This window comes from Bidens hawaiensis, unplaced genomic scaffold (genome assembly GCF_021521415.1).
Source record: "Bidens hawaiensis isolate Kalapana, Puna unplaced genomic scaffold, B.hawaiensis_p1.1 tig00012327_1, whole genome shotgun sequence".
Taxonomy (NCBI): Eukaryota; Viridiplantae; Streptophyta; class Magnoliopsida; order Asterales; family Asteraceae; genus Bidens; species Bidens hawaiensis.
The window spans coordinates 83136-108739 of record NW_027492002.1 but is presented as its reverse complement, the minus strand read 5'-3'; the positions used below and the strand labels follow the sequence as shown (position 1 = coordinate 108739).

The window sequence follows — 25604 nt, the reverse complement described above, 5'->3', positions numbered from 1 at the left end:
TATATTATATTAAGCAGAATAGATAGATTTATATATAAAAACAAATAAAGATAAGATGTTGATAATATACGATTGCCAAAAAGACAAAAACATCACTCAATGATCGAATTTCATTTCCCAAAATACGATCCGTGCAAATAAAATTGTCAACAGTATGATGCATGAAACAGTAAATATATAATCATTATAACAAAATCCGACCCTACAATATACTTTTAAAAAGATATTCATCAAACTTATACAATTATTATTATATTATTATATAATATTCATAAACGAATGATGACATATATGTTTGTTTTTTATTAAGTATTTTCTTATATTTAAAAGTCCAGCTGTTTCATATGACCATTTTTGTGATGGTGAAATGCTACCAATATTTGGTTTGAAATTAATAAACATAGTGGACAAAATACGACATGTAGAATCATATTGAAAGCTCCAAAGATTTTGTATAAGACCCACGAATGTACGAGCAAATATTAATTTTATAATTTAAAAAAAATATACGGTTTTTTAGTACGGCACAGAACCGGTCAAATTAAGATGCTGATAGATTATTTGTTTTCGATTCGCTAGCGTATATCGAGTTAAAAAGTCAAATTACAAGTGTCCTGTATTTGATACATTTATTAACAAAAAATTAGATCAGTCACGGTGTTATTCACTTGAATACTTCATGATTCTAACCGGGTTCGATATGGAAAGTAGAATAATTAATTAAAAAGGTTAATTGGGTCATGTAACGTATTTTGTTCATGTTAAATATTTATGAAAATACACGTGATTGTGCTATGTAAAAAAATATATGAAAGTATGTCACATTTTAATGCCAGTAATAATATTATATAATTTATTCATATTTATGAAGGGACTGGGCCGGAATCATAAGAGCAGGCCCAAGATAGATTTAGCCTAAATTATTTTAGAATTTGGACTATAAAAATTAAGAAAGATGAATACAAAATGTTACAAAGAATGTATAAACAAATAAAGAAAAAAATTGATTCAAGGCCATGAAAATAAATGGGAAAAAAAGCCATTTGTATAATGTATTAGGACTTTTATGGATTGAAGAATGTTGTGATAAAATGTAAGAAAGCATGAAGAAATAACTTTGTGCATTACTAAAATCAAGATATGTGTTTATTAACAGTGGTTTGTATATCGCTACCTCTTATTCAAATCCGACAAATGAAACTGGTCTATCCTCGGCTGACTACTAATAGCGTATGCGAATTCAAACTATTGTCGACATATTATTTAATTTGTTTAGGTAACATGTTTAAGACGCCGATGTTTTTCATGATACTATGACATGTAAGCATGTTAGGCTGCGAGTGGAGAACTGGAGATGCATAAACGTTATCAGGCCTAGCCTGAAAAGCCCGGAAAAGTTTTAACACCACCATGGGCAAAGCTGGATATAAAACGAGTTAGGCCAGAAAGTTCGGCCTTGACCGGGCCAGCCTTGTAACCTGCTTATCAAGACCAGTTCTTTTACAACCAGGCCTTTATCAATAAGAGTTGGTTAATATTTCTTAACTATATTTGTAATTTATAATTTAAAATTACATACTATTGTTAGCCAATAAAAGGGTTGATATCGAGTTAAAGAAATTGAAAAAGTCGCACCTAGGCATTTTTTTAACTGTGGTTTTAAAAGACTCCTCCAACCATTATAACTGGCTACAAAATCTTTGGTTTGTCACAAGCCGATTCTACAAATAATAACCGTTATAACATATAATATTAAGTTCTAATGCCATGGATTTTTCTTCACTGTTCCACTTCTGGGTGTGGTGGAGCTTGTTTTCTGCAACAAATTTTTGTATCAGGTAAGCCACTGATCGATAAAATCACATGGTTAAAACATATTAAAGACAAATAAAAATATAACATGTACCGATTTAGACTTCTTTGTCTTCCCTCTGATTCTGTTCTTTTGAGGTTTTAATTTATATATCCGGACCATCCAATGGTGAGTTGTGAATACCTACATACGAGTGACAATTAGCAAGGATAAAAGTGTAGAAACTCTTTTAACTGGCCATTTATTGCGAGGCTTTTACCATAAAATAACATGACACCATGCAACAATTCTCGCAATCAACTACCAAAATTGCAAGAAACAGAAAGGTTTTTTTTAAGAAAATTTATTACCGGTTAAAGCAGATCATTTGTCTTTTTTCGGTTTTTAATTCTCACTTGCTAGAAATTAAAACGAAAAGAGAAATTCCAAAGAAAATAACAAAAAATAACCTCCTGTATCCGGTAATCAGGTAAGATACTGCAAGTTATGGAAGATAAAGAAATGAAAGTTGGTTTGCTGTTTTTGGTAATTTTGGTTGTCATTGGTGGTTGCTAGAATTAGGAATTAACATATACTCGCATAGCATATTAGCATCTTTGCAATTTTAAGCAGAAACACTTTATTCTTTATTACGTTTCGATAATATATGAAAACAAAAAAGATTTTTGAGGCTTGTGTTGACTTACCTCCTCAAAATGAGTTAACTTAAAATGCTTCTTTCCAATTTCGGTCCTTCTTACTCGATCGTATCCTTTACCACCATCAGTTTCCACAAACCTAAATTACAAAAGCAACTCAAGTAAGATAATAGAAGGGAGCTACTTCATATAGATATATATTTCTTAAAGAATCAAATTTATTAATATCACAGTTAACTTTTTAAAACACTAAAAGAGTCATATATCCTTGTCATAGCCTTTTGCACTGAATAAACAAAGTGACACCTATGTTCTCATTCACTGAGATCATCCATAGCAATAATGTTGTTTTCCATGCCGTTTAATCAGTGAAACACATTGCTATAAGTGACAGATTTATTTTACAATGGAATGGACTAATACAATACTTTTAGCGTTTTGAAAGGGTAAATATGATGTTATGAAACTTGTAGCATACATAAAGTTTTGAATATTTGAGGGATGCATATGAATTAAATAATTAATGCTTCAAAGTTTTGGAAACATCATACCTGAAATAGGATAGCTTATACATGAGACTGTTAAGCATGGTTGGAGTGGCTTGAGAGTCAATTCGGTATTGACCATCTCTCTATACAAAACAAAGAAAATAAAAACTGTTACGATGATATCTAATAAATTAAAATGATTATCTGTCAAACAACTTTGCTAAACGAGGTCTGAATACTATGATAGATATACAAGGTTTGCTTTAATGTAAGTTAAATTATGCATTAGAAGTTTAGAACCCTTATTATACCAATATGATATTTGATGTGCATGGTGTTTAACATAAATATACTTACCAAGTAATCAGGTTCCTTGATATGCGGGAACACGCCTCCTCCAATACGCACCATCCACAAAAATTTATTTATGTCATCACTCGGGTAGCCCACGAGACCTAAAATAAGTAAATTTAAGAGCTTCAGTTTTTCCTTAAGCACGTTTTAGTTAACTCTACTAAAAAAAGAAAGCAACCTCCAAACACGACAAGGACGTATTTCACATCCAAGGAGTTGAAAATTTCCCAAGCAGCCTTTTCAGGTGATGACATGGCAGTACCAACTGTTGCAATATGTGTGTTGTTCCACGTGTTGTTGTCAACAATGACTGTGCGGTTAGCCATTGCAGTTGTCTGGTAACCATAGTCCCACCATGATGCAACCTGAAAAGTCAATGTATAATTTTGTTGACCATTTAGAAAATTGCAGAAAAAAAGATATTAGAATATAATATATATCAACTTACTTTGTCATCTACTTCAGTGTTATGACTTAACCATGCATACGCCTCTCTAAAATCATCAAAAACATGAAGTCCATCATGTGAATGCGAAGTAAGCACAATTGAAGGAGCTGAATATGCCTCTGCAGCAGCCCAAACACTATGGACCTACAAGAACAATACGCACGCGTTCACAAAACAACAATTTTGAAACAAACAGAAATTTGGATTTAAGTGATAAATTTAAAGAAGCATACAAAGTAACATCATGCTTACCACATAGAAACCACCCAACAACACGGTCAAGAAAAGAGCAAAGATAGATGCTTCAACAGGCAAAACCAGGGGCTTTTTTTCTGTTTTGGACTTGACAGATGGCTTTTCAATCTCTTTTTCCCTTTTCTTATTTTTTCTTGAAGGGCGTTCTTTCGATGCGTCTTCTTTTTTGTCATTTTTCAACACATCAATTTGTGCTGCAGCGTTGTTACCAGGTACAGTATCCCCTGCCTTGTTGGGCAATAAAAAAAATATAATTTAAGTCAGGAAAATCTCCATGTCATCAAAATTTCTAGAGATTGCCTATTATTAATCCTTTTAATTTATAACTTTTTATTTCACACTCTTGTCATATATTGATTAATTTAAATAATTGTTAAATATTCAACATAAAAACGAAAACAGATTACACAAAATATATTATTATTACAATCTTATTAAGATTTATAAAATGGGCATAATATTGAAAATAAAAATTAATTTGTTATAGCCCAATTACAACTACTACTAGTTTTATAATTTCATTAGTTTGTTAGATATAAAGTACATATATAATATGTTTACATATCACTAAACGCTAAATTAATAATTCATATATAAAATAATCGTTGTTGAAAATTTTGGTGCATACACTGGAGATGCCTTTAATCACGTTAAGTACTTACGTCAATCTGGAGAGACTCGGATAGGTTAGTTATGTAATACTTAATGGATCTTGTGAAAACATCAAAAGCTTCAGAAAGAGCAATGCCAGACATTATGCATGCAGCAGGAGCAAGCACAAGCATTAACCGAACCTGTCATGCCATTTGTGTAAAAAGGGGTGTAAGGATGATGGGATATAGATATATAGTATATAAAGTAGATGAATATGTAAATACTTTTGTGTTGCAAATACTCACCATGACACCAGAAAAATATACTGACATTACTAAGTAAAGGATTACAAAGGAGCTTGCATCAGATAGTGGTGAAAAGCATGCCTGTATATTATTCAAGTAATTTTAGTTGAGAGAGAGAAATCAATTGAAGGTCAACCAGGATCATAAATTTAGATGACATAGTCAACTTACAATAATTCCAGCAGGGACCAAGAATGCTAAAACATTAAGATCCATAAAGTACGAAGGCCATGTTGGTGGTTGATGTTCACTAACACTTGCAATGATTGGTATGTACTTGCTCGCATAAGTTCTAACATAATGAAAAAAAAGGTCATTTGATCAATGGCCTAATATTATTATTATAATATTAATGATAATATATTATTTAATATGGAGAGATGAGAAACTTACGGATCAAGAAGACTCAAACTTCGTCCACTCCATCCCTTTGTAGGACTAGATGCAACTACTGCTACTAGTACTGCTACAACAGCACAGCATACCACCCTGAATTATAGAAAACAAATATAAATATACTTTTTAGAGGAAATTTTAGTTTCCAATGCTTGGAACCAATGGCTATAATAATAAATTCAAGAAATTAAATTTTGGTTTGTTTTGCTAAAACAAAGGTCCTGATTATTTAATCTTTTTTTACTTTAATGGAAATTGCTATAATTATGCAGCAACAAATAATTCAAGCTTACAGGCCAACAGATACTACAAGTGTAGCAGCTACTTTGAACATCTTTGGAGAGAGTATTCCCTTGATATAGTATGCAAGAGCCACCACATGGATAACAATGAAAACCTACAATGAATTGAATGATATCAACAAAAATAGTGAATGTAATTACTTCAAATTAGCAAGGATAATGTTATGACCACAGATAATAAGATATACATCCACAAGGTGCATTTCATACATATTAGAACAATAAGAGTGCAGACAAGACACACAGCACTATAATACTATACGTCTATACTAATATAAATATATCCAAATCAAACTAGAATTTCTACTGATTGAGAATAAAGAAAAAATAAAAGGTGTCCAGAAGTCATTATATGAACCTTTGATCAGTGTATCTTTACACTACATACTGGATCCATGGTAAATGGTCTAAAAACATATTGAATTCTTTGATCAAAAAATAGGAGTACCATAAACAAGCCCTAATAGCTCAAACTCATCAGTGGAACTCACCAAGAAGGATGCAAAATGTTCTGATGTCATGACCGCATTGAAACCAACAACAGGCACCAATGCTGCCAATAATGTTCCCAAGACAACCTGCATAATAGCAAAGATGTTCATGGAACGAAAACAGCTTTGACAACAAAAAGAAAACAAGAAATGAACTATGCATAGATATTTTGTGCAAAAGTAAGATCTTCTATATTTAAAACAAACGTCTTGGTTTTCATTTCTTTATAGATTCATGATCAGGATGTTATATTCTTACAAGCGGAGCATAGGCAATGTATAACCGAGACGAATAGCGACCAGTCACAATGCAAAGAAGCACATGCATAGGTATGAGATTAATGATAAAAGTGTACCCTCCCCAAGAGCAGACCTGAAAATATGCAAAATAAAAAATAGGATGATTGAAAAGCAGATCATTTTTATTTTTTTTTAAATGGGGAATTCTAAGTCTACCATGTAGAAGTATGCAATAGAATTTAATGTCGCATAGAAGAGGGATCCTGTGTTCAAAGTCTGCAAATAAAGTTAGGAATTAGCTTTAACATACACATCACTGTGTTCCAATTATAGTCAAGCAGCATGAGCAATACCCAACTGTTAAAAAGTTTTGACACTCATTTTTTCATTACAGAGGAAAATGTGAAGTTGAATACTTGTATTAATAACCAACCTTAACGTAGAGGTAGAAGGTAAAGATTAAAGCAAAGATAGCAACAGCTTCATTGTCATAGCTTCCAGCCACTGACCTAGATATGTAGGATGGCACCTGTAGGATTTAGAATAAAACACAAATAAAGGGTCATATACAAAATCACATACAACAAAAAACGAGTAAAAAATCTGTGTAACGAACGATAATGGAAATTTTCCTCTTAGTGATTTAAACTTGCTAAATTATACAATAAGACGAACAAGGCTAGCAATAAGTTAAACGGTCCCCAACAGTTACATATTATTTTGAATCTTAAATTGAACATGTGTATCCCTGAGTGTGGTATTTTTAAACACTTTTCCACAGAAGCTCACTAGGCTATTAGGCTTACGCATTATGTACATTCCCAGGGTCACATTAGTGGGTTCAACGCGCAAAGAAACCGAGCATGTGTTTCAATAAAAAAGAAAAAAATGGGGGAGGGGGGGTGTGTGGAACAAATAAGCTTCATATCTGAGGATATCATTCTATGTCTACTATATTTTTAATATCATGTTTCAGTAGCTTCACTGGATTTTCAAAAACTTTATAATCGTACTTCTGTTGCGGCTTTATATATAAGTCTAAGCATGTATTTCTAAATAAGCGTATGCAAATGTGAAACAAAATAATCTATTAGTTTAGTTTGTCAATAATGAACTCATATCACTCCACCAAACACCTTTAGTTTCATGTATACTCGATATATATTGAAAAAGGGTTTCAAGAAATAAGTATATGATTGTATGAGATACAGAGATGCACTTCAGCAAACTCAAGGGAAAGAATAACACACAACGCTACTTTGGGCTACATCTTACATGGAAAGAATATCATGCAACGCTACTTTGGGCTACATTTTGCATGGTAAATTAGTAATAAAGGTAAACAAATCCTGATCAATATGTCATTGACTTGCATCTTATGTCAGTTGCTACCTGATTTTTTTAAATAAAAAAGTATAAAAAAATGGTAGGGTTGGAAAGAAACAAGATTATCATCCAGAAAGAAAAGGTGAAAAAGGAACAGAAAATTCTGGGGATTCTGTCTCAAACTTATATACAAGTCAGTAACATGTAGCTTACAGCATACATCAACGCATAGAATCATAAAAAGAAACAAATAAACAATTACAAATACCCGTTATATGATTACCATGGCAAGAAGAACTGCAGCAGTCAATCCAGCACCTGTTCCCTTAACTTCCTGAATAAAAGAACATGACAATGATTGAGGGATTCCAGTACTATTTTAGACCAAAAATGTATCCAGAACCAATTATTTTTACATAAAATCAAACTAGCAGTCATATAGAAAAAAACCTTAGTCAAAAGATAGGCTGCCCATGAAGCAAAGGCAGAGAATACTGGGGCTGTAAATACACACACAGTTTCCACAGACAGGGGAATATTCAAGGATTGAAGCACCCTGAATATAAGAACTCTTAGTAAATTAACTGTAATATTGATAACTAAAAACAAAATATGTTCTTAAATACGCACTTCCATATTGTTCCGGCCGTCAAAGTCAACCCAGGGTAAACAGTTCCACCAATGACTCGTCCAAGAGGATACCTTGGGATAGGTAAAAGATACTGTGTCAAGTTTACTTAAACGAGTCATAAAAACATAAAAGGAAACAAAAAACTATCCACATACCAAGTACGATCATCAAACCAATTCCAGAAGTCATATATCCCATTCTTTGTAAGAAACTGCAAGATAAAAAGAGACATGAATAATACATAGAAACACGCATCATATACACAAACACAAAGGGGTATGTAAAGAAAATTCAAAAGTCATGGAAGATGATTAACAAAATCAATAACTGAACAAGAACAACACATTTCAATGTTTCAGAATCACATAGATTGAAACCTCAGAACCTTACTTTCCCCAAACTAACAAAATGGTTACATTTGTGGTTCTATACAAATCCTAACGAAGAAGCTTTTAATCAAGGAAAACCTTCAAAAATGGACAAGTTTATGTGGCTACAAGAGGTACCATTTGAGAAACATGAAAGAAAGAAAAAGCCACTCACCTACATGAATTTCACCTCACCATTTACTCTCATTTGCACTATACGACAAAATATGTCATAGACCATGTTTTGTCTTTAAAATTCAACTAGTGTGGTCATGAACATAACCTACAATTAGCCCCTCCAGGGAATTCCTAACCAAATCTGTCTATTCTTGTTCTACAGTTATTGTCTCTGCACTTAATTATGATTCAAATTCTGATTTAACTGAAATAACAACCGAACAAAATCAACTCTAACATCCTGAATGTACAAATCACATCCTTCAAATTGCAGCAAACTAGTGAATCATAACAGGCAAAACATGAATTAACCAAATCAGTCGACAAAACCTAAAGTCCAGACCTGAGCGACTCTGTAATTAAAATACGGATCTAATTCATGAATCACACTCTCATACTTAATAACAACAATGACATGCAGCAATCCAAATATATGAAACTACTGCTCTAAATTATTAAACTGAAATAATAAACTAACAAATATCATCCCTAACATCATGCATGTAAATATCACATCCTTGAACATAACGTCCTAACCTACTAATACTATTAGCCGCAGTCTTAGTATATGAAACTACTGCCCTAAATTACTGAGCTCAAACAATAACCTAACAAAATCTCATCCCTAACATCAAGCATGTTAACATCACACCATTGAATACTCAATAACTCAAATCCAGTGTAATTCAAATTCTCATTTAACTGATACTATGCCTCAATCCAAATACATGAAACTACTGGCCTAAATTACTGAGCCGAAACAATAACCAAACAAAATATCATCCCTAACATCAAGTATGTTAACATCACACCATTGAATGCTCAATAACTCAAATCCAGTGCGATTCAAATTCTCATTTAATTGATAGTATGCCTCAATCCAAATACATGAAACTACTGGCCTAAATTATTAAACTGAACAATAAACTAACATAATAAATTAACTATAACTAAATCAATCATCAAAAGCTAGAATAGAATCCAAGCCTGAGTGACTCTGTAATTGAAATACGGATCGAATTCATGAATCACACTCTCATACTTAATAACCTGCAACAACAAAACCACACCAATACACATCAGTTATCATACACGCATCAACCAATATATAGATCCAGTAAAAACGTACCGAAAATAAACGGATCGAGAACGCGAGAACTCCGATTAACAACAAAATGAAGAACGCGAGAACATTACCGAACGCGAAACGCAGAGTTGAAGATACCGGCGGCGTAGGCTTGTTATTGAGATTATCAACGGCAACCGCCATTAATAAACGACGATCTGTTTGTGTGTGAGATTTGATTTGGAGTCAATTTTGAGTGTTGCAGAGAGAAGACTTTGGCAAAGAGAGTGTGAGCGTGATGAAGGTTGATCTTTTTACGGATTTACCCCTTGTGTACACGTGTCCAGCTGAAGGTTTGTAATTGGTCGACGGGTTGGGGTTTTGGTGTACGTGGAAGGGTGTGATTGGTTAGACTACGTAAATTGAAGTGACGTGGCTGCTGTTAAGAGTTTGTTATACGGCAAAAATACTATTAAAAGAAAAAATCTAATCTAGTTTGAGTAAGAGGGTGTAGCGAGGTGAGCTGAGCTCGAACTCGACTAAGTGGAGTTTGATTTGTTTTGACTTATGAGGATTCGAGTTTAAGTTCGATTTGTTTCGAGTTTTTATGTTGAAACTTAAGCTCAGCTCGTCAGTTATTTTTTAAAGCTTGAGCTTGGCTCGATTAATATCTATTAATTAGTTTATATACATTTTTAATTATTTTGATATATTTTGATGAAATTTTTAAACGAGTTCAACTGGGTAATGTAAAACTAATACATAGAAAGTGAAAAATGTGTAAAACTTAAAAACACACGAGGCTCGATAACTTAGCGAGCTTTATTTGAGGCTCGGGCTCAACTTGAGCTACAAAAAGTTCGGCTTGTTTCGAGCTTTTTTATTGACATGAGCTCAAGTAGCTCACGAGCGGCTTGGCTCGTTCACGCCCCTATGTAAAAGTGCCTTGACATTTTTTTCATGTAAAAACAATATTTTTAAGCTTTAATCTACTCCTTTAATGAAACCATTTATGATTGTGTCTTGCAGTATTTGAACCGTTGACCTTTAAGTTAGAGGCGAGACACTAACCCACAAAGAAGTTTCTTGGGAACGTTAAATAACATGTTTTTTTATTTTTCTCGTAAAAGTCTCTTAACATTTTTTATATATATTAAAGTCCCTCCACCGCTCCACGTGTTAAATTTGAACAAAACTGTTAATTTCTTTTACTTGTTAATACCACGTTAGAAAAAACCGAGAAAGTTAATGCTCAAAATTGAACATGTGACAGGGCAAAATTCATTCAATGGCATGCAAAAATATCCTACAAATTATCCATTGACATTATATACAACATATATGTTGATCATAAACTTTCATATGCATACATTCTATTGTTCAAAGTTTAATCAACGATAAAATATACAAAAATGAATCATACCATTTCTCATAAAGATAAAAACTTATAATATGAGTCAAATGCATCTTTTTAAAAGATCAAATATGGCTTAAGCTCGTGGGAATGGGTTTTAAATGACATATCTGAAACTACATAACGTTTACAACACAAAAACATGAAAAGAAGTGGTCCAAGGTGACCATGAATGGTTTGTTTGCTTTTATCTATCGTTGTGTTTGAAATTGAAGCTTTACGTATCTATTTCACTATCTTTTACTCAAAACACTCTCATATACACATCTAAATTCATCTCTCCAAGTTTCTTCATATTCGATCATCAGATTGAAGAAGATAGATAAAAATAAAAATCAAAAGCAAAATACAAAAACCGTGCCATAGCTTCCATCATATTAATTGTCGTGTCATAATTGTTTGGATGCACGCCACCTATTTCTCATATTTCATGATCTACCGTTTTATCCACCTTTAACTGATTGATAACGTCATGCACTCATTGACTAACATATCACTAAACAACACTTTTGATCCCTCTCGTATATAGGAAAGAAAATACTCACGAAATTAACACACGTGCGTGAGTGTGCAAGTATTGCATCTCATATATAGGAAAGAAAACACTCACAAAATTAACATATGTGCGAGAGTGTGCAAGTATTACATGTTTACATTTAGTATGAAAATGTTTTGTAGACTTCAATAAATTTACCTCTATTAACATTTATTATACAATTTATAAATTTTAATAAACTTATCATTTTATTTTTTGTTGTTTTCTCATTCTCTTATGTTCTTTTCGGAATTCTTTTCTATTTTCCTTTTTGTTCAACATGACCCATCGTACGTGGTTCAATGTATTTACGTATACTTTTCGTTCAATTTTCTTTTTGATTCACAAAAGTTACTAGTCGCCAGAAAAAAAAGTTGACCAAAGGTGGATGTTTTCGAATGAAATGGGTGTATAAATAAACGATTTTACACCTCGCCACAACATAGGGTATCAAACTATCAATACCACATTTCATACAATTTTTAATAATACGTTAAAAATTAAAACAATGTATACTAAAATAGTTAATGGTTATTGGTTAAAATAATAAATTAATTAAAGTTTCAAGTATACTCAAAACATGAATAAAAACACACACCGACTCCTATATATTGCGTGAGAAGCAATCCTCTACTATTATATATAACTAGGTTAATGACTTAATATTAATATCTTGAGAAGATAATCGAATTTGAAGAAAATGGCAAATTCCGACGAATATAAACAATGGTTTATAAAATATAAACCATCGCAACAATCGGTTAATTTCAATTCGGGTGCAAGCGAAAGAGATATTAAGTTGGTGGAGATACTAGTTAACCCGTTGAACCCGTCTAAGTTTAAATACAAGCGGGTTCCGAGAGCGAGCGGGTCGCCACCTGTCCCAGTTATGCGGTCCCCACCTCGGCCTGTGTCGGTTAAAGACCAACAGGATTGGAAAATCACGCCTTGTGTATCAAACTCGAAGAACCCGAAAGGGTATGTGATCCCGCTTGATAAGCGGTTGGTTGCGGGTGGTGGAGGGGTTCGGGTTAATGATGGGTTTGCAATGCTGCTTTTGGAAGCGTTGTATGTAACGGAAGGACGGGCCCGTGAGGAGCTCTCCTTGCGGTCTGAAGTTCGAAAGGAAGTGATGATGAAAGAGAAAGAAAGAAAAGAGGAAGAGTTGCGGGCGTTGGCTAATAATGTCCGGTCTAAAAGAAACAGTACCTGGTCTGATTGTGGGTGGGACCCACCTAGAGAGACGAAAGAGGAAAGAGAAGAGCGGGTCCAAAGAGAGAAAATCCGGGAAGATAGAACAGGGGAGACAAAGATGGTTGGAAGCAAAAGATGCATCCGCGGTAAAAAGAAGGAAGATTAATTTCGGGAACCGTGATATTAGTGAAAAGTGGCTTTGGGTATGGCATCATGTGGGTCTGCCCAGGCGGGTGAAGTCATGCATGACAAGCGGTTGTTTAACCAAGAAAGGGGGTGAAGAGGTAGGTCCCAGCAGAGCCCAGTTGGACCCGCAAGACTCACCTTGAACAGGGACGTCTGCGCAATGACCAACTGCTCCAGCAGGACCCACCATGCTCAAAGAACCTTACGCGCAGTACGCCAGCTGTACCCGCAGGGAAAGCCTCCCAACGGTGAAGTACCCCTCCTGTTCCCGCAGCTGCGTATACAAGCCATCAGGGAAGGCTACCCGCACTAACAGCAAGGCTACACGCACAAGGCATTAGCTACTTCAGTAGTCACATGAAGGAATGAGCAAGGCGGGAATACTCCCGCCTAAATGAGCCAGTCCGTATGCTTCTGGAAGGTCTTTCGTACTATACCTACTAAGGTATGGGCGGAACAGACAAATTGACCAGAGCAGCCCATGAACCAATCACAGGGTGACAGCTCACCGACAACAATACGAGGAGGAGCACCCTCTAGTACTGTTTGTCACTATTAGCCGCTGCCTACTCACCAACCCTTACGATGGGACGTGCGCAGCCTACAGTTGGTGGAACAGTGCGTAGCCGGCAGTAAAGGAACAGTATACAGCCGACCTTTACTGTTGGCCGTAGCCTATCCACCAACCAGCATGGCCTGTGCGTAGTCCACTGTTGGTGGAACAGGAATACTATTCAGCCGGCTGTACCTTCTAGGAAACCTACCTTCGGCTATAAATACTCCAACACCTTGGAATGGTAAGGACATCATCTGATATCTCAATCTTATCTAGCAATCTCTTAATAGACACTTATATTCAGAGCAATCTAGTCTGATTCTCACGCCGGAGGGTGGTCACAAGGAGGAACCCCCCCTTCTCAGTGACGAGCTTACGGTGTCTGTTTTGCAGGTCCCCTGAAGAACAACCTTCCCTGCTAGACCTCATCCTCGTGGGAAACATTACTTAACCCCCAGATTATCTATAATCTGCCCAGGGTTCACTTAGTGTTTCTTCATTGGCGCCATCCGTGCATAAAAAGCTAGAACTAATTCTTAGTTTTTTCTAAGTTTCTGAAGAAATGGTTAACGTTACTCCGGTCCCAAGACCAGTAAGTGACCAAGAAACCCCGGTGACCACAACCCCAGTAACTGGGAACACCGGCGGTTATACAAATCTTACGAACACTACCCCGGCTACCCAAGCCGGGGCAAGTGCAGTAAATATTCCACTGGGGTTAACTGATGCCCAGTTGGAAAAACGAACGAGGGTCCCTCGCCAAACACTAGATCAAGTGAAGGCGTGGGCCGAAGCACGTCAGAGAGAGTTCCAAGCTGAATTGGATGAACGCTTGCGTTCAGTTCAACAGGCTGACGAATTCGGCAGTACTCGCCAACATCTCAATATGAACAGTGAGTGCGAGTACTCAGACGACGAGAGGGAAGAATCCGATACCGACGCAAACCCTCGCCATAAGGCGAAAGGGAAGCGTAAGGAAACGGACTTCCAACCAAAAAGGAATTTTGGGGAAGCTTTTAAACCAACAAATGCGGAGAGAAACCCGCGTGACTTCTCCAAAACCTTTAGACCAACTGCTACAAATGCAGGAAAGTCAAAGTTCGCAAGGGACATTGCGGAAGCAATCGCCCCGAGAAGTGCCAAACAAATGTCCAACATTGGCACTTATGATGGTCTATCCGACCCAGACGACCACTTGAACAGGTTCATTGCGGGGGCAACCGTCAGTAACTGGACAGAACCCACGTGGTGTTACATGTTCCAGATGACTCTGGTCGGAGCGGCCAGGGCATGGTTCGATCGCTTGCCGGTCCACCACATTTATGATTGGGCGGACTTTCAGAATAAGTTCAGCCAGCACTTCAGCCAGCAGAGGAAATATACTGAAGAACAGTGGACGATCCTCAATTGCGTTAGAGAGGAGGATGAATCTTTACTAGACTTCATCACCCGCTTCAATTCCAAAAAGCTAAGTCTCGGCAACATAAGTGAAGATCTTGTTCGCGCAGCTTTCATCCAAGGCGCCGAATACCCAGAGCTTATCCGCACATTGACGGGTAAGGATGGCATGCCATCAACATGGGATGCCATCATGACGGCGGCAAAGCGCTTTGCCGAGACGGAAAAGCAACTGGGAAGGGATCTTCCCCAGAGTACACACCTCTACACGCAGAGGACAAGAGAGAACAATGTTCGGATTGCCCGGCAGAACAAAAAGAGGAAGCTAGGTATCTGGCAGTCAAGGGTAAACTTTGACACCTCATCCAGCTCTCACCCTCTTGTTGGCGGAAGAAATCACACACACCCTTCAAGCCAAAAGCACCGGTGGACGCCACTCACCAAAAGCGTCACGGAGATATTTGCCACTGAAAAGCTACCGTGGCCAAAAGCTCCAATGATCCGGCAGCGACCTAATGCGGATCAGAGTAAATCCTGTGACTTCCACGGGACAAAAGGTCATAGTACGGAAGAGTGTACATCCTTGAAGGATATTATTGAAGCATTCGTCAAGGATGGAAGACTGGCACACCTGGTGGCATCAATCAAGAAGGGAGGAAGAAATGACAACCGGTACCGAGGCAACGGACGAAAGCCCGTTGACATCAGCATCAACATGGTTCATGGTAAGATCAGAGGAAGAAAAAGGCGAACGACAGAACCATGCGCGTGGAAGGAAGCTGAGGTGCGCTTCCCGCGAGTGCCAGGAGGACCCAGCAAAGAAGGCCCTATCGTCATCAAAAGCCAGCTGGGGCACTACATCACTTCTCGCACTCTTGCTGACAACGGCGCCTCGTCAACGGTGATGTACAGGCAGTTCTTTGACAAGCTAGATGACGAAGACAAGGAACGCCTGGAAACGATCTGCGCCTCGATGGAAGGGTTTGATGGCAGCACAAACACCCCCTGGGTATCCTATCTTTCCCCGTCACTCTTACGGATGGGAAACACTCCCGCACAGAAGATGTGGACTTTGTCGTGATGAGGAAGCCACACCACACATACGACATTCTCTTCAGGAGAGACGGGATGGCAAGATTCAACGCCGTGGTATCCTCAGTCCACGGCATGATGGGTTGGCCAACAGCTGAGGGTGTAGCGATGATCACCGGCATTCCCCAGGTATGCATCGCATCTGTCTCATCTAAACCCAAACCAAAGATGGCTAAACCAACCATCACCGAACCAGAAAAATGGGCCTTCAATGGCAAGTACCCTGACCAGGCCGTCACCATTGGCCCGACAATTGTTGATCCCACACGCACCTTACTCAAGCGCCTATTACAAAAAAACGCTGACATCTTCGCGTGGACACCAGCTGACATGACTGGTGTACCCCGAAGTAAGGCAGAGCATAAGCTCAAATGCGATCCGGCTGTTACGCCGATGTTACAAAAGCGCAGAGTAATGGGGCCAGAACAAACTAACGCGTGTAGAACCCAAGTCAAGGAACTCCTTGACGCAGGCATCGTACGCGTTAGTAGATATCAAACTTGGGTTGCAAATCCCGTTATGGTACCGAAGAATAACAAACAATGGCGCATGTGCATAGATTTCAAGGACTTGAACAAAGCATGCCCCAAAGATTGTTATCCGTTACCCGAAATTGATCTTAAGGTGGATTCATTGGCACCGTTCCGCCTTAAATGCTTCCTGGACGCGTATAAGGGGTACCATCAAATACACATGGCCGTTGATGATCAGGACAAAACCGCTTTTCGGACGCCCGATGGCACATTTTGTTACCAAATGATGCCATTCGGACTTAAGAATGCCGGGTCCACATACCAACGCCTGATGGACAACCAGTTTCATGCCCAAATTGGGAGGAACTTGGAAGTCTACATGGATGACTTGGTCATCAAAAGCCCTGACCCAGAAGCGATGTTGAAGGACATCGAAGAGACTTCAACACGCTCAGGAAGATAAACATGAAGCTCAACCCGAGCAAGTGTGCCTTTGGAATGGAAGAAGGGAAGTTCTTGGGGGTCATCGTCACTAAAGATGGCTTCAGAGCGAACCCTGAAAAGGTCGAAGCCATTATCAAAATGGAATCACCTACTACCATCAAACAAGCCCAGACACTGAATGGACGACTAGTGGCACTTAATCGCTTTCTGGCAAACCACGCAGATAAGTCGTTTCCCTTCGTGTCAACGTTGAGAAACTGTTTAAAGAAAACGCACTTCCGCTGGACATCAGAAGCGGAAGCAGCTTTTCAGGAGATTCGGTCACGCTTGATCGAACTCCCAACGCTCACGGCACCAAAAACGGGAGAGGAGTTAATCATATACCTTTCCGCAACAGATAGAGCAACGGGGGCAGTCCTGCTAGTAGAGCGAAAAGGCATCCAGATGCCAATCTATTATGTCAGCCGTATCCTAACAGACGTAGAAACCCGGTACTCTATCCTCGAAAAATTAGTCTTAGCACTTATACACGCTTCACGCAGGTTAAGACGATATTTCCAGGGTCACCCAATCACCATTCTCTCTAACTTCAAACTTGCAAACGTTCTAGGCAAACCCGAGTTATCGGGACGCCTAGCCAAATGGGCAATTGAGTTGGGGGAATACGCGATAAAGTATAAGCCAAGACCAGCCATAAAAGGCCAGGTTCTGGCCGACTTTATTGCAGAAGTGCCTGCATCGCGGGAAAAAGAGTGCCAGGAAGAGGCTCAACCCTCTCCAGCACAAGACATCAATGATGTCTGGCGACTCTACACTGATGGAGCAGCCAGTAACGAGGGTTCAGGCGCAGGGCTGAAACTAACCAACCCAGCAGGCCAAGAATACACTTACGCTATTCGACTGGATTTTCCAAGTACGAATAACGAAGCCGAATATGAGGCATTCTTGGCTGGGCTGAGAATTGCGCGTAAGATGGGGGTGAAAAACTTGGAAGCCCACGTGGATTCCATGTTGGTAGCCAATCAAATCAACGGGACGTACACGGCCGTGAACGACACAATGGCCCTATACCTCGCACAAGCAAAATCCCTTATGCGCGATTTCAATGACTGCAAAGTCATACACGTCAAGCGAAGTGAAAACAAATCTGCGGATGCGTTAAGCAAGCTTGCATCATTAGCCTTCACCCACTTAGGAAAGGATATCCGCATTGAACTCCTCGAGGCACCTTCGGTCCCGCACAAGGAAATTTGTGTCATCCAAACCGGCACGGAAACGTGGATGACACCAATAATAAAATACCTTGCGGCAGGTACGCTACCAGAATCCAAAACACAGGCAAGAAAACTACGCTGTAAAGCACTGAATTATCAACTTATCGATGACATCCTTTACAGACGTAACTTTCTTGGCCCACTCTTAAGATGCGTGGACAACCAAGATGCTGACTACCTCCTAAGGGAAGTACACGAAGGCATCTGTGGAGTACACGCAGGTCCCCGCGCTGTTGTAGCTAAGCTAAACAACGCGGGATACTTTTGGCCGGGGATGCATACGGATGCACTGGCATATATCAGAAAATGCAGGTCTTGCCAGCTTTACGCACCCAACACGCACCACCCGAAGAATGAACTTGTTCCAGTCACTTCTTCATGGCCATTTCAGAAGTGGGCCATCAATGTGACAGGCCCATTTCCTACAGCAGCAGGAAATGTTCAGTTCCTAGTGGTGGCCATCGACTACTTCACCAAGTGGATAGAAGCAAAACCCTTAGCCCAAACAACCGCAAAACATATCAAAAAATTTATTTGGGAATTTATTATTTGTCGTTTTGGACTTCCACAGAATTTGGTGAGCGATAACGGCACCAACTTTGCTGACAAGAAGCTACAACAGTGGCTGAAAGAACTTCAAATCACCCACACCTTTACCTCAGTGGCACACTCGCAAGGTAATGGTGAGGTGGAAAGAGCAAATAAGAGCATCGTCGAAGGCATAAAGAAAAGACTCTTGGAACACAGATCCGGCTGGGTGGACGAGCTTCCGCACGTCCTTTGGGCAAACAGAACGCTGAAGAAAGCCAGTACGGGAGAAACCCCGTTCAGTCTCACTTATGGCACTGAAGCCATGGTCCCGGTCGAAATTGGTTTACCCTCACCAAGGGTCTTGATTCAGCCAGAAGACAATGATGCGGAAAGACGGTTAGACCTTATGCTAACCGAGGAACGTAGAGACTTAGCCGCAGTGCGTGAAGAGAACTACAAGCGACAAATGCAAAAGTACTACAACACGCGGGTAAAACTCTGCAACTTCAATGTAGGAGACTACATACTGCGTAACAACGAGGCTTCGAACCAAGAACGCCCGGGAAAGCTGGCCCCGGTCTGGGAAGGGCCATACATTATCAAAGAAGTCCTGGGAAAGGGCGCATACCGTCTCGAAAGGCTCGATGGCACTCCCATCCCAAGAATATGGAATGGAGCTCAATTACGCAAATGTTATATGTAGATCAATTCCAAACTTGTAAAGAAAAGGCCTAGAGCCACTTCTAATGGAAATGATTCTCCTTTCACAATGTGTTGATAGCCTTACCTTTATACTTATGAACTTCCCACACTGATGTGCCGGTATTCACCGCATAAATAGGGGAAGAAGTAAGTCGTTATGTGTGGAAGGCGGCAAAACCCGCATAAACACAACGCTAAAAATCTCAAGTTTTAAGGAAAACCTACACGCAGGTCAGATGTAAGTAAAGTTTAGCCATCCTTGTAAGTGCAAGTGACGGTCTTACCCGCACAATCACGAACAAGGAAGCAAAACTTCAACCTATCATCTACCACGTTCAAAGGTTAACTTATTCTGAACACTTAGAAAATTTCAAAGGAAAAGATGAGGAAAACTTCCACGCAGGTCAGATATAAGTAAAGTTGAGCCATCCTACTAAGTGTAAGTGACGGTCATACCCGCACAATCATGACAGAGGAAGCGAAACAAACTTATAATTTACCACGTTAAAAAGTTAACTTATCTAAGTACTAAAGAAATTGCTAAGTTAGATCAAAACATGCGTAAAATAAACAAGGCAAAGAACTAACACAATCTTTATTTCATCAAATTCAAATATTACAAAGCTATACAAAAGCAAAAATCTACGCTAATGGTGGAAAGGGATCTTCAGAATCAAGCTTCAGGACCACCTCCACTTGGACCCGCTCCATCAGTAGAGCGTGGTGGTTCAAGGAAGGCTTTAAGAATAGCCAGCCCATCATCAGCAGCAGCGACTTCGTTCACCTTCTCCACCACCGGATGCGGGAAGGCGGCATACTGGTTCACTGCTTGGTCATAAACAGCTTCAGTATCCACATCAAACAAAGGGAAGTTGGAAGGCGGGATGCCTTTCTCAACGAACCCTAGACCAAGCAGGAAGCCGGCCTTTTCCCCATCCTCATGAGAAGCGTTGAGGGCTGCGCTCATAGCATCGTCATAAGACGTCTTTGAGAAGACCCGATGCACAACCTACAAAGAAAAAATACAAGTATCAGAACCTTTTCTATTTTACAAAGAAAAGCGTGAAGACATAAAGCTAAACATACCTGAGACAACGCTTCTCGAAGAAGCCATTCCTTGGCAACCAGAGCTTCTTGGAGGGCAGCTTGAGCTTCGTTACGGGCGCGTTCGGCTTCACTCTTGTTGAGGTTGGCAAGCAACACTTCTTTAGCCGCAGCCTCTTCGACGCCCTTTAGCTTCCGCTCAGTATGGTCAAGCACCCCCCTCTGGTCCAAGATCTCCTGGAGCTTTTTGGCGTCTTCCATCGCCAAGGCATCATGAGCCTGCTGGAGAGCCTCTAATTTGGCTTTAAGCTCTTCATTCTCCACGCGTAGAGGCTCAGCAACAGCTTCAGCCTTGGTGGCCCTCTCGGTTGCGTTCCTCGCAGTCTCCTTAGCCAGCCGAAGCTGTTCATTAACAGCTTGGGCAGCCTTGGAACGGGCCTCGAGTCGAGCCTGAACTTCAACCTCGAGGGCTTTGAAGGCCTTCTCCTTTTCCGCAGCCACTGCGGAAAGCCTTTGGTTCTCCTCCCTGACAGCCCGCGCCTGAGCCACTTCTTTAAGGCGAGCTGCTTTTAACTTGTCGTTTTCACGACAAAGCAGCTCGACGCGCGGCTGCATCCGGGCCAAGAGAACCCGAAGCTCATTGGTTAGCCTACCCTCCTGGTAGCTAGCCATGGCTTCCCCCAACGCACCACTGGGAGCAGCGTGACGAGCCCATTCCACGCACTCTACAGGGGTGCGAAGGGTTGTTCATCGGCGAATGTTCCATCGTGGAACATACACTTCATTGGAATCCGACACTGCAAAAAACATAAAGCAGTTAGGAAAAGATGATAAAAAAAATATATATATATAAAAAAAATGGGCCAAAAGAACCCTACGCACCTGTAGGGTCAATAACAGGCCGATAGCCGCCGAACCCATCACCTGAACCCAAGGGAAATCCATCCAAGAGGTCAGGCAGATGGGAAGGTGGCAGAGATTGGCGAGAAGCCCCATGCGTACCTGATGGATCGACCGTCGTTGCCGATGACGGGGGCATGGTAGCAGCCGCCGCGGTCGCCGCCGCGGAATCCGCAGCAAACGTAACCGCCGGCTCGGTGAAAGATGCTGTAAAAATTGCACTCACAGCCGGCGGTGACGTCATCTCAGCTGGAACAGTCGGCTCAAAGGAGTGAGCAACTGAACCAGCGGAAGCAGGCGCAGGCGCCTGGGTCGTCGCCTCAGGTAGGCTGACCAAGCCTACCGTCATTGGCGGAGAGGTACTCCTCTGCGCTCCACCCTGGAATGCGTCAACATCCACGCCTGCGTAAAGAAGAAAAGTGTTAATGATATTAAGCTATGAAGTTAAAAGACAAGTTTGTACTTACGGGTTTTCTTGAGCCTGAAGGTACGGACAGGCGGGGACGAACCCGATGGAGCCGGCCTCTTTGCGCCGGTCACCGTCGTCTTCTTGGGCTCTCCGGAGGTGACAGTCGCAGCCTCCGGAGCGGTGGTCTTATCACCACCGGGATTCCCCGCCACCTCTTCGCTCTCGGTCTCCGAATCAGACCGAGGCGCCGGATCGGCAGTGGAGGCCACCTTCTCCTTTCCCTTCCCGCCGGCAGCCTTCTTCTTCCGCACCAACGGAGGACCATCTGCGGATTCCTCATCAGAACATTCGATTAGAGGAATTCCAGCAGAGGTTTCAACATTGAGGGGTCGAGGGTTGAATAGCGCCTTACCTGGCCGCCTGGCGCTCAGGATCTCATGGCCTAGCGGGTAGACCTCCACGAACCGATCCGCAGTTTGTTCTAGGATGGGCAACTCGTTCTCGTCTAGAGCGCGAGTACCCATCCGAGCGGGACCGTCAGCCTCCCGCGGGTTAAGGAGCGACTGCAGGTCGTTCCCCTCTGAAATAAACAGGAAAAAAGTTAGAAGAAATTCAGAATCAACAAAAAGAAACAAAGCATACCGTAAGGAACAGAGTTCGAACCGTATTCGAGGACGATTGGGATCTTTTGCGCATCAGCAGCCTTCCACACCCGGCTCATCCCCAGCATCACCATCCCGGACTCCGCAAACCGGTAAACCGGAGATTGGACTCGGGATATCCTCGAAAACCATTCCGCCTCCTCGTAGTTGGAGGCGTGAAGGCTGGGAAGAGCTTGCCCGTTCTTAAACTTCATGGCAAGGGGGATGGCGCGAGCGGATATGAAGAAGAACTCCCGCTTCCACGCGCGAAGACTGCGCTCGGTTGCGCAAATCTTCAAACCCTTAACCCGAGTTATCAACGTGTACCACCCCTGGATGCACCTCCAAGTGTAGAACGTCATCAGGCGGTCAACATAGGGCTCAATGCCCAAAATCCGGCACACCCACTCAAAGTGGCGAATCTTGGCGATCGCCATGGGGTGCAACTCGGTCAAATGAACACCGTGCCTCTCAAGGACACGGTAAACAAACTTTGTCAACGGGAACCTAAGATTCCCATAAACAAAGAATGCAGCATAAACCCCGACCTTGCCTCTGGGGGCATCGTACACCGTCTGATGGGGTTCAGGAAACTCAGGCTCGAGAGACTCGAGCATGAACTTCCTGACGACGTACCGATACAGATCGCCAGGCAGAGCACACTGGCACTCGCCAGCAGTACTCTTGTCATCGGCTGTAGAATCAAGATCACGAGACGACATCTTGCAAAGGAAAGAAGAAAGCGATTTCGAGAGAATGCTTGCCTGAAAAGGGGAGTATTCGCCGGAAATCGCTTAAAAGATGAAGAGAAGAGTGAAAGTGTGGATTACAAAGAACCCTCTCCCCCTTTATATACTAATCGCAATTAATGCGATGAATTTAATGCGGAGGAGAGAGAAATCGAAGGTGCAATGAAACTATGACACGTGGCGAAAAGCAAGCTGGCAACAGCTGTTGACAGGACGCATACCATTAATTTCGCGGCCACGCGCCCAAAAAATCGCGCCCACGCGCCTGAAAAAGCGTCTGGAATGACCATGTACTGTCACGTCACCATAACTTCCTGCACGTCCTGACACAGTCAGAAGAAACCGTCGCACGACGTTTCAGATGTTTGGACTGTTCTTATCTTTCCACCAACTCTTCGAATTTCGAAATTCAAAATTCAAAAAGATTCAAAAGTAAGCGGGAAAATACCCCTTACCTTGGCAACCAAGTAACCATAAGACGGGTGCGGGTACAGTGTCAAGGCAAAACCCTTCACATACTTAGCACCCGCAGGGAATTGACGCCAGGAATACCTTGGAAGTAAAGTAACCGTAAGACAAATGCGGGTACAGTGTCAAGGCAAAACCCTTCACATACTTAGCACTCTGCAGGGAATTCAAACCAAGAAGGATCTTCTGGGCCATGCTTGCGGAAACGGGAATAACATCCCCGCATGACGGGAACGTCGAGAACTATATTGTTTGAAACTCCAAGATGGAATTGGTGGTTTTAGCATAATTGATCACTATGTTGAAAACTACCAAGACCCCATGGAGAATCCACACAAGTGGGACTCAACGCTCCTGACGTGCGAGGAGGTTACAAACCTACCCGCTTCACACCCAAAGATCAAGCAGAAAAGACGGGAATTTCTGCGTGACATCAGGAAAACCGCGGGAAGAATCACCACGGAAAACCTAAAAACTAAACCCTTTTCAAAACCCCTTGCTAAGTCCAAAAGTTCACCTCACTTATTAATAATTCATGAGAAGAACATTGGACTGGGGGGACTTGAAGAGGTAGGTCCCAGCAGAGCCCAGTTGGACCCGCAAGACTCACCTTGAACAGGGACGTCTGCGCAATGACCAACTGCTCCAGCAGGACCCACCATGCTCAAAGAACCTTACGCGCAGTACGCCAGCTGTACCCGCAGGGAAAGCCTCCCAATGGTGAAGTACCCCGCCTGTTCCCGCAGCTGCGTATACAAGCCATCAGGGAAGGCTACCCGCACTAACAGCAAGGCTACACGCACAAGGCATTAGCTACTTCAGTAGTCACATGAAGGAATGAGCAAGGCGGGAATACTCCCGCCTAAATGAGCCAGTCCGTATGCTTCTGGAAGGTCTTTTGTACTATACCTACTAAGGTATGGGCGGAACAGACAAATTGACCAGAGCAGCCCATGAACCAATCACAGGGTGACAGCTCACCGACAACAATACGAGGAGGAGCACCCTCTAGTACTGTTTGTCACTATTAGCCGCTGCCTACTCACCAACCCTTACGATGGGACGTGCGCAGCCTACAGTTGGTGGAACAGTGCGTAGCCGGCAGTAAAGGAACAGTATACAGCCGACCTTTACTGTTGGCCGTAGCCTATCCACCAACCAGCATGGCCTGTGAGTAGTCCACTGTTGGTGAAACAGGAATACTATTCAGTCGGCTGTACCTTCTAGGAAACCTACCTTCGGCTATAAATACTCCAACACCTTGGAATGGTAAGGACATCATCTGATATCTCAATCTTATCTAGCAATCTCTTAATAGACACTTATATTCAGAGCAATCTAGTCTGATTCTCACGCCAGAGGGTGGTCACAAGGAGGAACCCCCCCTTCTCAGTGACGAGCTTACGGTGTCTGTTTTGCAGGTCCCCTGAAGAACAACCTTCCCTGCTAGACCTCATCCTCGTGGGAAACATTACTTAACCCCCAGATTATCTATAATCTGCCCAGGGTTCACTTAGTGTTTCTTCAGGGGGTATGGATTTGGGTTTTGGAAGTGGTGATCAGTATAATGTGTATGATAATGGGTTGTTTGTTGCTCAACCGACTCTGACCACTTTATACAGACCAAAGAAGGAAGGCGATTATGAGATGTATGGTGGGGCCGATGAGCGGGTCAAACTGGATAAGTGGTTCACGAGTGCGA

The 25604-nt window shown here is 41.2% G+C and overlaps 1 protein-coding gene and 1 pseudogene across 1 annotated transcript; one reads left to right on the top strand and one right to left on the bottom strand.

Moving 5' to 3' along the window:
• Nucleotides 1–1610: 1610 nt before the first annotated feature.
• LOC143540716 (dolichyl-diphosphooligosaccharide--protein glycosyltransferase subunit STT3A-like) lies at nucleotides 1611–10143 on the bottom strand. Its single transcript, XM_077033701.1, has 23 exons — nucleotides 9956–10143; nucleotides 9814–9876; nucleotides 8437–8492; nucleotides 8281–8352; nucleotides 8101–8206; nucleotides 7934–7984; nucleotides 6758–6853; nucleotides 6541–6600; nucleotides 6344–6457; nucleotides 6085–6171; nucleotides 5585–5688; nucleotides 5289–5384; nucleotides 5067–5187; nucleotides 4896–4976; nucleotides 4659–4790; nucleotides 3994–4224; nucleotides 3742–3885; nucleotides 3472–3658; nucleotides 3297–3394; nucleotides 3003–3082; nucleotides 2500–2590; nucleotides 1907–1996; nucleotides 1611–1816 (listed from the first exon to the last, which is right to left on the bottom strand). The coding sequence occupies exons 1-23, from the start codon at nucleotides 10094–10096 to the stop codon at nucleotides 1760–1762; spliced, it is 2358 nt and encodes a 785-aa protein (XP_076889816.1). The 5' UTR covers nucleotides 10097–10143; the 3' UTR covers nucleotides 1611–1759.
• Nucleotides 10144–12541: 2398 nt separating this feature from the next.
• Nucleotides 12542–13201, top strand: LOC143540681 (SNW/SKI-interacting protein pseudogene; annotated as a pseudogene).
• The last annotated feature ends 12403 nt before the right edge of the window (nucleotides 13202–25604 follow it).